General features: G+C 41.2%; 1 protein-coding gene and 1 non-coding gene across 9 annotated transcripts in view; both read left to right on the top strand.

The window, feature by feature from the left end:
- LOC122491270 (amyloid beta precursor protein) overlaps window positions 1–14,508 on the top strand; it is a 279,513-nt gene that overhangs the window by 212,217 nt on the left and 52,788 nt on the right. For all 8 annotated transcript variants that reach the window (XM_043593800.1, XM_043593801.1, XM_043593802.1 and 5 more), the window contains 2 exons: window positions 1,933–2,061; window positions 2,944–3,043. In XM_043593800.1, the coding sequence (XP_043449735.1) occupies window positions 1,933–2,061; window positions 2,944–3,043 (229 nt within the window). The remainder of the gene's footprint in view (window positions 1–1,932; window positions 2,062–2,943; window positions 3,044–14,508) is intronic.
- LOC122492488 lies at window positions 13,829–13,931 on the top strand. Its single transcript, XR_006299668.1, has one exon. It is a non-coding gene; the product is annotated as a U6 spliceosomal RNA (small nuclear RNA).

Here is a 14,508-nt window from a genome sequence, read left to right on the forward strand (position 1 = left end):
ATCACTCTCTGATTTGTAGATTCAACTAGACTTCAGAGTACAAATGAGAATTATAATGATGCGTTGCCAAAAGCTATGTTGCTAGCTGTGATGTCTGCCTTTTTTTGGAATTATGGAGAAATACGTTTCTGGTAGGGTGAAAGAAATAAGGCAGATGAGCACAGGCTTATTTTCTTTTTATTGTATTTGTTTCCTTTCTTAAGTGTAGGAAGGTGGCCTGCAGACAGCTAAAGCAAGCAAGTACAGGGTACCCTCTCTGCATCAAGCACTGGGTACTGTGTGATCCCTGATAAAGAAAGACCAAATCTGGCCCTTAAAGATGTCACAGTTCAAGAAAGCAGTCAGAAACATAAGTAATTGGGGGCGCCCGGGTGGCTCAGTCAGTTAAGCATCCGGTTTTTGATCTTGGCTCAGGTCATGATCTCATGGTTTGTGGGATCCAGCCCCACATCAGGCCCTGTGCTGAGAGCAGAGTGCGGAACCTTCTTGGGTTTCTCTCTCTTTTCCTCTCTCTCTCTCTGTCTCTCTGTCTCTCTGTCTCTCAAAATAAGTAAACTTTAAAAAGAAAATACAAGAGAAATAATTTAATAGACTGTGATAAGTGCAATAATGGAGATATATGTAGCATTTCATGGGGTATAAAAAAAGGATACCACTTCTCCCCGGGCTATCGGGGAGGTGACCCCTAACTCAGCCAAAGGAGAAGGGCAGGAACTTCCCATAAAATGCTACAGCCTTCACCCTACTCCCAATATACCATCTCTGGAAGTAAATTCTGTACTGTCCAGCTAGTTTTCAAGGTGCCCATGACCTGGTTAGTAATAACTGGGTTTGCCCAAATGGCGAAAATTCTATTCCTGACATGAACTTTCATAGGGTTCGTTTGCTTGTTTGTTTGTTTTAATGAAGCAGAAATGTGTATCTTTGGAAGTCACTTCACAAAATCACATAGTAGGATGCTATAGTAGAATACACATAGCAATGGAATCATTGAAGGCAAAGGAGCCTTTGTCCTTTGTTTATTAGGATGAATGTTTTCAAGTAACTCTAGAGTAAAAATGAAATATAACCAATCAGGGGAAAAAAAGCACCCAAGAAACTTAATTGTTGCTGAAAGAATTAGAATCTGATGGCATAGAAAGAATTTAATTACATTTCAAAGTAAAATAACTACAGTTTCACATTGGCCTTTCTCCTGGGAAACTAACGTGCCTGAAAGCTTGTGAGTTATTCCTTGGCCTACAAATTAGTAGTGGTTAAGTTGTCTATTATTTTTCTCATCTTGATTATTGTATTTTATATGCTACTGGTGATGGGGTTATTTGTGCAGTGTTACTATGGAGATAACCACTAAGACTACACATGTAGAAATGTAGTCTTACATATGCCCCTATATATTTGGTTGGGGAGAGGGGAGGGACCTAACGTAAATATTACAGCTCCAAAACCATCTCTTTGGGGCACCTGGCTGGCTCAGTTGGTTGAGCATCCGACTCTTGATTTTGGCTCAGGTCATGATCCCAGGGTTGTGGATCGAGCCCCGCATCAGGCTCTGCGCTGAGTGTATAGCCTGCTTAAGATTCTCTTTCTCTCTCCCTCTGCCCCTCTCCCCCCCTTGCACATACTCTCTCTCTCTCTTAAAAATAAAAATCATCTCTTTCTGTAGCAATATACTGCCATTTAAAAAGAAAATATTGATTATGGACAGTCATCCTGTATGCCGAATGCTAAATGCTCTTGTCAAAATGAAAAATGGCGAATCAACTAAGTAATTACCCATTAAGAAAGTAGTGGGAAAATTGCAAAAAGATGACTCCTAATCCTTTCACATGATGGGATGAGTTCGTGGGACCTCTGACCCAGAGCCCCTGGAAGAAGCAGTATTTTGCACAGACCTGAAAGGTGTGGGTTTGTTTTTTTTTTCCACAACAGCCTCGTCATGTGTTCAACATGCTAAAGAAGTATGTCCGCGCTGAACAGAAGGACAGGCAACACACCCTGAAGCATTTTGAACACGTACGCATGGTGGACCCAAAGAAAGCTGCTCAGATCCGGTCCCAGGTGAGCACTGAGTGTGGTCATCATGTGCAACCTTGATAGCACAGTGGCCTTGCAAGGTATTCCCTGAGTACTTGTGGGCGCTTGACCTCTGTAGCAAGAGTTCTTTAATACCTGGTAAATTCTACAGGCTTGTCTTACACCAACGTGGGCTTTGACGTTTCCTGATTTATGAAAATAATAAGGAATATAAAAATCCTGAGTGTCCATGCTGCCGATTCTTAGGGATCCATTTAAAACTCTGATGACTAAAGTGAAGAAAACCAAAGTTGTATTAACCGAAACCTCTAAAATTGGTTCAATTAGATTGTGACGGGCAATCATAAATTCCACTGCTACCACAGTGCTTGGATATAAATGGGAGCCTAGGTGAAGCCCTTGTAATAATGTGTTTTATTCACATTCCCAATGGTTGACAGATGAAATCTACCTCTGGCAATCTGAAATTTTACATTTCCTGAAATAGAAGAATTTTAAACAGGTAGGTGGGTAGGTCGATCAATCGATCGATCGATAGAAAAAGAGGGAGGAAGGAAGGGGGGAAGAGAAAGATCCAGTCAAATTGAAATGTGTTCCTATCTTTTGGAAAATTTGTGCAGAAATATAATTAGAGCATTAGGGATTATTTAGGGAGTCTAAATATTAGGAATGAGTGTTGGGCAGAAATGCTCTTTTCAGTTGGCCTTGTAATTTATGGCTCCAAGCATACAATACAATAGGAACTTGAAAACAGCTCTGAAGTTAGAGAATAAAAAAAAATGGAAGAACAAGAAAAATAAGAATGCCCTTTTAGGTCACAAGTTCCAGCATTTTGTCAGTTTTATTTTGGAAATTTGTATCTATCTGTGGTGCTCGGTGAGGAAAAAACTTTTCCCTTTATCGCAGGTTATGACACATCTGCGTGTGATTTACGAGCGCATGAACCAGTCTCTGTCCCTGCTCTACAATGTGCCTGCCGTGGCCGAGGAGATTCAGGATGAAGTTGGTAAGTCAGCTGCTCTTTTCATGCCGAACCTTTAAACATAGTTCTCTCCTGTAGGAGAAAATCAGGTAACTGAGTTCGTCTGCAGCAGGCATCCCCAGTGCTCTGATCTATGGAAGGAATAAGAGCAGACTTCGCTTTCACGGTGAAAGATCTCGCGGGGCAGGGCGGGGGGTAGGGGGGAAAGAACTAATCATAACCTTACACGTGGGCATGATATTTCCATTTTATGGGTGAAAGAGCTCAAACCTAGAATTTAAGAAACTTACTTGCCTGTGTCACGTGTCCTCCGTAGTAGAGCAAGAGCACAAAACCGTGTCTTCTGACATGGAAGTTCAGTATCCGTTCTTTCTGATGCCCCGCCCCCAATGGCCATGTGTGTTCTCTGAACCGTGTTGTTGTTTAAACTTCAGTAAATATGTGCCTATCATCTTTAATTAAGCCTTTATTTTGACATAATCACACACTCATGGAACACTAATACAGAGAGGTCCAGTATACACATCACCCCCCTTCCTCAACAGTAACATCTTACAGAACTATGATATGTCATCAAAACCAGGAAATTGGCGTTGTGTGTCCACTGCCTTTTATGTCCCTGGTTTTCCTAACGTCATATTTAATATTTCAAATCAGTGCGTTTTCACATTTTTGTTTTTCTTAGAAAGGGAGTGAAGTATCGCGTAATATCATTCTCCACAACCCGCCCCCCGCCCCCACCGAATGCCCATATTTGTTTGGCTTTACCACGCAAAAGCCCATAGATGGCAGTTATGTTAATGAATCTTTCAATCTAAAGGAAATGTATGTGTCCTGGAGATTGGTCCATCAACTGTCAGGAAATAAGCAATATATCCCTGTCCGTAACAAACCTGCCCTTTGTTAATTGGGTTGGAAATAGAGGTAGGTTGTCTGAAATCAGAACACCCAGGATGTTGTAGATGGGTACACCCATTACAGGAATTCCTCCTGTAAAAGTGCCTGAAACACCACTTGGCTTGCTTTGTTACATGTCATGCCAATGCTATTGTACTCTTTCTTTTCTAGCTCAGTCCTGCCTTGTAAATATTGTGTGTATTGCTCTCAAGTATTCGGCATGTATCAGGTGATGGCGGTCTGCTCATACTGTGTGTTAACAGATGGATTCAAGTATCCTTCAGGCTACATGGTTAAAAAAGAGATTTCATGATAGTGTTCTCTAAACTTCTACTCAAGTCAGTGTTGACCAAGATCTTAAGAGGACAGTCCGGAGAGTTTTTAATGTAGACCATGGATTGAAGACAGGCTTTCCAATTAATCTTTCATGCTATTATATTTCTAAAAGAAATGAGTATTCTTGTTCGATGTATTTGGGGATAGAAAATTGGAAGGAGGGGCGCCTGGGTGGCTCAGTCGGTTAAGCGTCTGACTTTGGCTCAGGTCATGATCTCGCGATTCATGAGTTCGAGCCCCGCATCGGGCTCTGTGCTGACAGCTCAGAGCCTGGAGTCCGTTTCAGATTCTGTGTCTGCCTCTCTCTCTGCCCCTCCCCTGCTCGTGCTCTGTCTCTCTCTGTCTCAAAAATAAATAAAAACATTAAAAAAAAAATTAAAAAAAAAAAAAGAAAATTGGAAGGAACCTTTAAATACTGTGTGTTGAGGAAGTATAAGAAAGTCCTCCAGGGTCGCGTGGTTGGCTCAGTTGGTTAAGCGTCTGACTTCAGCTCAGGTCATGATCTCTCAGTTCGTGGGTTCAGGCCCTACATCAGGCTCTGTACTGACAGCTCAGAGCCTAGAGCCCGCTTTGGATTCTGTGTTTCCCTCTCTCTCTGTCCCTTTCCCACTCGTGCTCTGTCTCTTTCTCTCAAAATTAAACACATTTAGAAAGAAAGAAAGAAAGAAAGGAAGAAAGAAAGAAAGAAAGAAAGAGAAAGAGACAGAGAGAAAGAAAGAAAGAAAAAGAAAAGAAAGAGAGAGAAAGAAAGAAAGAAAGAAAGAAAGAAAAAAGAAAAGAAAAAAGAAAGAAAAGAGAAAAGAGAAAAGAAAGTCGGAAAGAAAGAAAGAAAAGAAAAGAAAAGAAAAGAAAAGAAAAGAAAAGAAAAGAAAAGAAAAGAAAAGAAAAAAGAAAGAAAGAAAAGAGAAAAGAAAGTCCTCCAGGGATGCCTGGGTGGCTCAGTTGGTTAAGCGTCTGACTTGATCTCATGGTTCATGGGTTTGAGCACCTCATCAGGCTCTGTGCTGACAGCTTGGAGCCTGGAGCCTGCTTTGGTTTCTGTGTCTCCCTCTTTCTGCCCCTCCCCAGCTCACTAACTCCCTCCCTCCCTCTCTCTCTCTCTCTCTCTCAAAAATAAACATTAAAAAAATAAACAAGGGACAAAATCAAAGAAATCATCACTCTTAATGAAGTGGAGTTCAGATCTTCTGGATGAATGCATTTTTGCCTTATACCTGTCTTAATAAGCTTATTTTCTTATGTGTCTTCAACTGAGATGCTGTTAGTAATACCAAACTATAGGGGAGTAGGCTATTGCAAAGGATTAGAAAGTTAATGACCTCACCCAGTAATTATGGTGGACTCTTTCTCACTAAATTATCAGAGCTTTTTATTCAGCAAAATGCTACTGAAAACAGTGGCCACTCATGAGTTCCACTTCCACAGAACAGATGGTGATTCAGCTATCTTGAGTGTTGCAAAATGCCCAAGAATAGGACAATACAGTGAACTTCAGATCTCAGTTGACAGGGAGGATATTCACATAATTTAGAATCGTGGGATTTTTTTTTCTTACAAAAAAACAAGCCTCAACTCTGAAGTTGGATTATGAGCCTGTTGTTTAAAAAAAAAAAAAAAAAAAAAAAAAAAAAAAAAAAGTTGTCCTTCTAAATGTACTAGATATCAAATCCTAAAATAATCTTTTAAAAAAAAAATCCTTCTTGCTTCCATTTTTAAATGGCTGTTTTCTGTAGAGCAAGGCTTTTGCCTTAATGAATGTCCATGAAGTAGACCTATTTACCTCCGATTAGAGCTCCCAGTATCAAAGCTATGGAAGAGAGCACCCTGGGGAGAATGCCTTTTCTGGATTGAGCTTAGTTATCTTCTTCATTTGAAGGAAGGTTTAAAAATAACTCACTTTTAGGGGCGCCTGGGTGGCTCAGTTGGTTGGGCAACCGACTTCAGCTCAGGTCATGATCTCACAGTTCGTGGGTTCAAGCCCCACGTTAGGCTCTGTACTGACCGCTCAGAGCCTGGAGCCTGCTTTGGATTCTGTGTCTCCCCCTCTCTCTGCCCCTCCCCTGCTCACTCTCCGTGCCTCTCTGTCTCTCAATAATAAATAAACGTTAGGGGCGCCTGGGTGGCGCAGTCGGTTAAGCGTCCGACTTCAGCTAGGTCACGATCTCGCGGTCTGTGAGTTCGAGCCCCGCGTCGGGCTCTGGGCTGATGGCTCAGAGCCTGGAGCCTGTTTCCGATTCTGTGTCTCCCTCTCTCTGCCCCTCCCCCGTTCATGCTCTGTCTCTCTCTGTCCCAAAAATAAGTAAACGTTGAAAAAAAAAAAAAATAAAAATAAATAAATAAATAAATAAACGTTAAAAATTTTTAAAAAATAACTCACTTTTAAACGACGAATCTAGATGAAAGGTCGGCAACAGTGCTAATCTGTTTAAGCAGAGTGGGAGCCCTTCGTAGTATTCTCTTTCCTTTTGTAAAAGTTTTAAATTTTCCACGGTAGAAGTTGTTGGGGTTGGTTTTTGTTTGGTTTTTAGCCTACTTTCTAAATAGGATCTTCATAGATTTCTTCCAGTTTACTTCTTGTACTCTTTCTAATAATTTCGGATAGTCTTTGTCATTAGTCTGACTTGCATTTTTAATATAATCAAACTTTAAATGTTTATTTATTTTTTGAGAGAGAGAGAGCAAGCAGGGGAGGGGCAGAGAGAGAGAGGATTCCGAGCAAGCTCCACACTGTCAGCACAGAGCCTGACTCAGGGTTCAGGCCTATGAACCATGAGATTGTGACCTGAGCCAAATCCAAGAGTTGGATGCTTAACTGACCAAGCCACCCGGGAGCCCCTATATAGTCAGATTTTAGATGTAGAGCCAGTTCTGTGCAAGTAAGAAGGATACTAAAATTTAGATCCACTGGCAAAGCAAGATTGGAAGTACCTGTGAATGCATGCCTGCTGTATAAAAGTTTGTGCTTATGAATGTGGGCAATAAGGACATGTTTAATGCAGTAAAATATCTAGAGAAAAAATACAGTAGTTTTATTAAATAAGGAAAACAGGTGTTCTTGAAGGGTTTTTGCCAGTCTCGGGAACTGCTGGAAGCTTTAGTGACACAGCTGTATCTGTTTCACTAAATTTATGTTCCCATTAGAGTAGAATTCTCTGATAGGAACAAAAATGAAGAAGAAACTAGCCATAGTAGAAAGAAGGAAAGGGCATGGATTGGCATGAAATTTATACGAACGGTAAAGTGACTGGACCATAGCATTCATCATGCCAGTGAATCCGGCTCTGGCCTTGTTCGCCATTTTGCTTTCCTGAGGAATCCGCTCTGTCTGTGCTATTTCACTGTTAACCCCAGGAAATTCCAAATCCCTTGGTCTAGCAACAGCCTGTCCACTAAATCCCAGTAACATATCCCAGACTATCAGAATATCCCATACATTGCTCACACTTCAGCCAGTGTGTATAAGGAAGAAATCACTGTATTTCTCTTGAAATTGATTCATACTACAGTCTCCATTATGGGTTCTCCCAGGTGACCTATATTTATCCATGACACCTTCCTCTCCTGCAGCCATGATTTCTTACCATTCTCAAGACCTGTAAATGGTTCTTCCTTGTTTCAAAAATGGCATCCTTCAATACTCAACTGAAATGTCCATGCTCCTATAAAACCTTGACTAGTGTATAGGGAGCAAGAGAGAAGGGCTGGTAGTTGAGTGACAGCCATGTAGCAAACTAATGTGTATGTGTTAGGATGATGTTGACAGTCCAAGTTGTTTGTGAACATTCACCCTTGAGGTCCAGGGCCACCACATACAGATGCGGCAGGTGGTTTAAGTGAAGAGTACAGCTGACATTCTGCATCCCACTCACAGAGCCAAGCCCTCTGATGTTGGGCCATGTCCACTTGAAGAAGCAGAGCTTTCTTGTAATTCACCCAAATGCAGCATGGGAGCTAGCGACAACACTGATGAATTCAATGAGAGCATCCGCCGTCTGCAGTTGCAAAAACCAACCGAACCTTAGAGAGAGGTTGCTAACTTGTCCTTACAGATTGTAGTGGTGATGGTGACGTTGGACCCAAGGTCTACCCAAGTCCAACATTCATGCTTTCTCTGCTACCCGTTCTCCTCTCTCACGTAGAATTTTCTTCTGCTTAACCACAGCGTCTAAAGCACCATGTATCCACCTCTAACACTCCACTTGGTATTTAATTCTTTGTTTACATGTCTGCCCACCCCACATCCTCTTCCCGGACACGTCTTGGTCTTCTTTGTATCCTTAGGATCTAGCAGAGGACCTGGTGTTTATAGGTATTAGTAATTGTAGACAAGGTTAAAGCAAATCCCCAGGCTGCAAGATAGATGCTCCTTCACTTAGGTTGATCAGATGGACTCCTTCATAACCCCAAAGACCCACCCTGAGCTCCTTCCTTAGCGTCTAACAATGTTGCACCAAACAAATCTCTTTCCTTGGCTACAGCATCCTCTGTGGCTGTAAATGATCAAGCCAACAAACTGGGTGCAGTTGGCAAAGGTATCAAAGCAATTTGATATAATTTCCATGACCCTCTGCTCTTTGGTTATCTGTCCAATTCACATACTTTGACACTCGACTTACTAAGTATGTTGTCTGCTTTGACTCTCCTGTCGATCAGAGTCTGAGGCTATTTATTTGATTTGCTTCCCCAGTAAGTAGGATTATCAAAATGGCCCTCTTAGTTTTATAAAAACTTCTTTTCTTATTATTTCATAACAATTTTTCAGTTCGGTTTGAATTATTATGTGCAAGTTCCCAGGCACAGCCATATATTACTTAATGTTTTCCCTTTAAAAAAAAGTCATTTGCATGCAAATTATGAAGTTTTATTGCAAAAAAAAGGGCTTAAGACATTGTAGACGGGAAAAAATCCCCTCATTCATTTAAAATAGCTGTTTAGGACTTTGCTTTTCATTCAGCAAATGATAGAATCCATATTTTAATGAAAATATGCACCCTCTTGAGTGTCCACATTCTGTTTTAATTGTCTTTTAACCCTTCCAAAAGGCAGAGTCCCTTCACCTCTGCTGTTCAGCTCAACCTTCACGTTGGCAAATTGCTATCTCAGAATGGTTGGGTTTTTTTGCCCTTTGTAATCTTCCTTAAGTCTGTGCTAAAAGATTCTTTTCTACCTTTTCTATCAGCTCTGAGGTTATTTATCAAACGTGCTTCCTTTTGCAGCTACCTCAAGGCTAAAACTATTGACGCCCACAACTGAGAGATGACTGTATCGCAGAACGCGGTGATAACCAATTTATGAGAAAGGCAGTAGGAAGGAAAGGGGAAGGGAAGGCATAATTGTTTCATACCCTGGGATTGTTTTTTTCCTTTTGGCATTCAAAATTAATAAAAACACGTATTATTATAAAACAGATGTTGGAAGGATCTCTGGCTGAATAAATCCACAGTGAATGGGGTAGGATTGAAATATGTGGCGGGAGACCAAGAAACTAGTGCTAATGAAAGAATGCTTCTAATTTATTATTACAATTTTACTGTGGCCTCTTGATAAAATGTTCCCCTCTTTGGGAAAAATTCAGCATGTTTATTTCAAAGACAGTGTTTCCATTCTCTGCCCCTAACAAACCTATTGATTTTGGGATTTAATGAATCCAAAGTAGTCTAAGTTTAAAATAGAATATTTATAGCACTTGCCAAACCAACAGAATGGGACATTCATTTGTACCGAGAATTTTAACTATCCTTATATGTATAAGTGTTAGTCAAGGAAGGGAATCAAGGAGAAAATAAATCCTAAGAGAAAGAGAGAGAGAGAGAGAGAGAGCTATCAACTTATTCGACTCATACTCTTCATTTTTCATAACGAATGACTTCTCAATTAGGTAGATTTTATATTTATTTTATTTTATTTTATTTTATTTTATTTTATTTTATTTATTTTAGAGAGAGTGTACACGAGGAGGGGGAGGGGCAGGGAGAATCCCAAGCAGGCTGTATGCTCAGCGTGGAGCCCAACTCAGGACTCCACAACCCTGGAATCATGACCTGAGTCGAAACCGAAAGTCAAATGCTCAACCGACTGAGCCACACAGGCACCCCTGGGTTTGTTTCTTGACTCTCAATTCCATTCCTTTGCTCTGTATGTCTGTCTTCTTACAATATGACACGGTTTTGATTACAATATGTAGTAAGTTTTGAAATTGAGAGGTATGAGTCTGCCACCTTTGTTCTTTTTTTAAGATTGTTTTGACCGTGTGGGGCCCCTTGCTCTTCATATGAATTTTAGGGTCCTTTTTTTCCCCCATCTCTGCAAAAAAGAGAGTGGCAATTTTATTTATTTTTTTTTTAATTTTTTTTTTTTTAATGTTTTATTTATTTTTGAGACAGGGAGAGACAGAGCATGAACAGGGGAGGGTCAGAGAGAGGGAGACACAGAATCCGAAACAGGCTCCAGGCTCTGAGCTGTCAGCACAGAGCCCGACGCGGGGCTCGAACTCACGGACCGTGAGATCATGACCTGAGCCGAAGTCGGCTGCTTAACCGACTGAGCCACCCAGGCGCCCTGAGAGTGGCAATTTTAAAAGGGATTGCATTGGATCTGTATTTCAATTTGGGTGGTACAGCTATTGTTTTTAAAGCACCATCGCTCCTTGAAGAGGTATGCATTATGAGATGATTCCACTCTGACCCCATTTATGAGGGTAACTAACTGTCTAGAAGTAGGAGGAAAATTAATTTAGCAAAACTGTCACCTTTTACTCGGAATTTTGCTTTTTCTTTAATTACGACGAGCACAACACATCAGTAGTTTTTGTCTGTTGTCGTGCCGTATCTCGTGTGTGTGTGTGTGTGTGTGTGTGTGCACCCTGACCACGTGGGTGAAGCTGAGGCAGTGCCTTCCACACTAAGCTCTACCAATTCCTCTGATGGTCCAGCGCAGCTCTGGAGTTTTCTATTAACTCATCAGCTCTTACGTATGGCCCTATAATTTGAATCAAATTCCAAAAAGAAATCCTTAGCAACTAAAAATGATTGAGGAGTAAAGTTTGACCACAGTGGTGGCTGCTAGGCTACTTCTTGGCATAGAACCTTACAGCAGATGTGTCCTGAATTTTTTTTTTTTTTTTTTTTTTTTTGGTCGAGTCTTGGGAACAACCAGTGATTTTAGACTGGAAGAAAGCTGGTGATTTTGTTTTTTGCAAGCAGCTGCCGTCAAGGTCCGTATTTTTAAAAAAGGAGAAAAAAATGGCAGTATTTCTGCCACCCTGGATATAGAGATGCATTGAAATTGAGATTAATTTTGAAATATATTTCCACAAAGACTCACCAGGAATGAGATGAATGTGTTTGCATGTGAGGCAAGGTATGGAAGGAATGTTAATTTGCCTCTTGCTGTTTAACTCAGAAACACATTTGACAGTGTATTCCCCTAGTTAGCCCCATTACTTTTGGTTAACTGTTCTCCTGTCATATATACTGTGGGCTGCTTGAGAAAGTCAGTCATGGACGGCGGGGAACCATTTCTGATCGAGAATAAGAGATCAACCCATTAACCTGTTTCAAATTATGAGGCACTTGTGCAAAGGAATGTTGACTGGGTACGAATCAAAATACTATTCAGAAAGAATCTTTTGGACTGAGAGTCAGAAACCAAGTGGTCAGAGGCCCAGGACAGGGGTACTACTTAATTTCAACTATTATGCACAGATTTATTGACCTAAAACAGTGGGTTTAAAATAGCCTATTTAATATGTTTAATTTTTTATAAATATTATTTATTTACCTATGCTCGTGGAAACATGAGTTAAGGGCACCTGGTTGGCTCAGTTGGTTAAGTGTCCAACTCTTGATTTCGGCTCAGGTCATGATCCCAGGGTCATGGGATTGAGCCCCGGGTCAGGCTCTGTACTGTGCATGGAGCCCGCTTGGGATTCTCTCTCCCTGTGCTCCTCCCCCACTCATTCTCTCTCTCTCTCTCTCTCTCTCTCTCAAAAAATAAAAACATGAGTTATATCTTACTGCATCTTGGACACAGTAAATGGTAATGGTGACTCCCTATATCGTGTATGGCTCTGTCTTTGCTTTTGGTTTAGGTGGCACTTAGAGGAGTCTGCCCATCTCCTCAGAGCAGATGGAAGAACCATGTGTTCAGCTTCCTCTTTAACAATGAACTTGGTAAAGCTGGTCCAAAGACCCATAGAGACCAGAGATATTATCATCTCCAGGAAGGAAGAAGGGGCAGCTATCAGATTCATGCCTCTCGGAAGCAATAGCCTGAGCCAGTCTGGCCTTGGCAAACTAGTCGTGTCTTCTCTTCCAGAGGCTGTAACAGCGAGGGGTGGCCGCGAGGCCATAGCCAGCTGCTTCTGAAGCTTTGCCAAGTTATGGAGGAACTTCCTGGGACATGAGCAGTGGAGGGCTGAGAGTGAAAGAGGGAGCATCTCATGTTAATATGGCTGTACTTACTAGCACTTTGTACTGTTTTCATTTAGGAAACTCTAGAAGCAAACCAAATTTCACATTCTGGGTTTAGGGCGGGGAGTTTTGGGGGAGGTTGAAAGATTGCTGTTCACAATTTTAAATTAGTCACTCTTTTGTGAAAAAACGTACCTTCATTTTGTTGAGTACTAAGACTCAAAAGAATTAAAATGGGTTTTCTCTCAAATGGTAGTCGGTTTGTGTGATGAAAAGGAAAGGTGCCAATATGCTCTTTTTGATATGACATACACCATAAGAAAAGTAGTGTGGGGGCGCCTGGGTGGCGCAGTCGGTTAAGTGTCCGACTTCAGCCAGGTCACGATCTCGCGGTCCGTGAGTTCGAGCCCCGCGTCGGGCTCTGGGCTGATGGCTCAGAGCCTGGAGCCTGTTTCCGATTCTGTGTCTCCCTCTCTCTCTGCCCCTCCCCCGTTCGTGCTCTGTCTCTCTCTGTCCCAAAAATAAATAAACGTTGGAAAAAAAAAAAAAAAAGAAAGAAAAGTAGTGTGTATGTAGCTGGATATGAAGGCATTAGTCATTCATTAATCATTCATAATGTGACCTTTCTTTATTACATTAAAACTGTTTTCTTTACCCAGGCACCTGGTGGCTCAGTCGGTTAAATGTCTGGCTCTTGATTTTGGCTCAGGTCGTGATCTCACAGTTCGTGAGTTCAAGCCCCACATTGGGCTCTGTGCTGAAAGGCGCAGAGCCTGCTTGGGATTCTCTCTCTGCCCCTCCCTGCTCTCAGTCTCTCTCTCTCTCTCTCTCTCTCTCTCTCAAAAATAAACATTAAAAAAGGAAAACTTTCCTTTACTTAATGACTATGACCAAACCACATACACTTCTTGCTGTTTGTAAGTCTCCAATGATACCAGTAAGTCATTTTCTAAAATTTTCACTTATGAAACTTTGTTCGTAGTTACAGCTAATAGTTACAGTTTTTAAATTGTTACAGTTTTCTATTATCAAACAGATTTTATTAAATAAAAAGAAAGCTAACGTTACCTTTGCCACTGGCCTATCACTAACAGACGCTGTAGTTCTCAGTAACCACTCACAGAATTTGTAAGCAGTACTAGAAGGTTTCAGAAGTATCTCCGTGGGGCTTCAGTAGCACACCTGCTAAAATTGGAACAATGAGGAGAAGATTAACACGGCTCCAACGCGAGTACGAGATGCAAATTTCTGGAGTGTCCCATATTTTTTTTTTATCTCACTTATATCTAGAGTATAACTAGAGGTATCTGGCGTAATAAATTCAGAGACTGGAAGTTGAATAGTAATTGTCAGGTCCTGGGGGAAGGAGGAAATGGAGAGTTAGGGTTTAATGGTGCAGAGTTTCAGTTTAGGAAGCTAAAAAAGTTCTGGAGAAAGATGGTGGCGATGATTTCACGACACTGGCTATATTTAATGCCAATGAACTCTGCACGTGCAAATGGTTAAAATAGTAAGGTTTGTGTTATGTACGTTTTGCCATAATAAAAGTACATACACATTTATTTATATCATTTGCTGTGGTAAACAGCAAGGGAATCCAAGAATCAAGGATGTTGGGTCTTCCATAAGTATTTATTAAATGCCTACCATATTCCAGATTCCATGCTCATTGGTAGATAGATTGCATGTGTAGAGCACAATCTTTCCTACTTAGAATCTGCCTGGGGAGACTTTGGGTAAAGATAGTCGGGAAGGAGACTTTGCTCATTAAGCTGAGGGATGTCAATTGCCATGTCTCTTGGTATTAGGTAGTAACATCTGACAGCCATTCCTTCCTTACGCACT

This window comes from Prionailurus bengalensis, chromosome C2 (assembly GCF_016509475.1).
Source record: "Prionailurus bengalensis isolate Pbe53 chromosome C2, Fcat_Pben_1.1_paternal_pri, whole genome shotgun sequence".
Classification (NCBI taxonomy): Eukaryota; Metazoa; Chordata; class Mammalia; order Carnivora; family Felidae; genus Prionailurus; species Prionailurus bengalensis.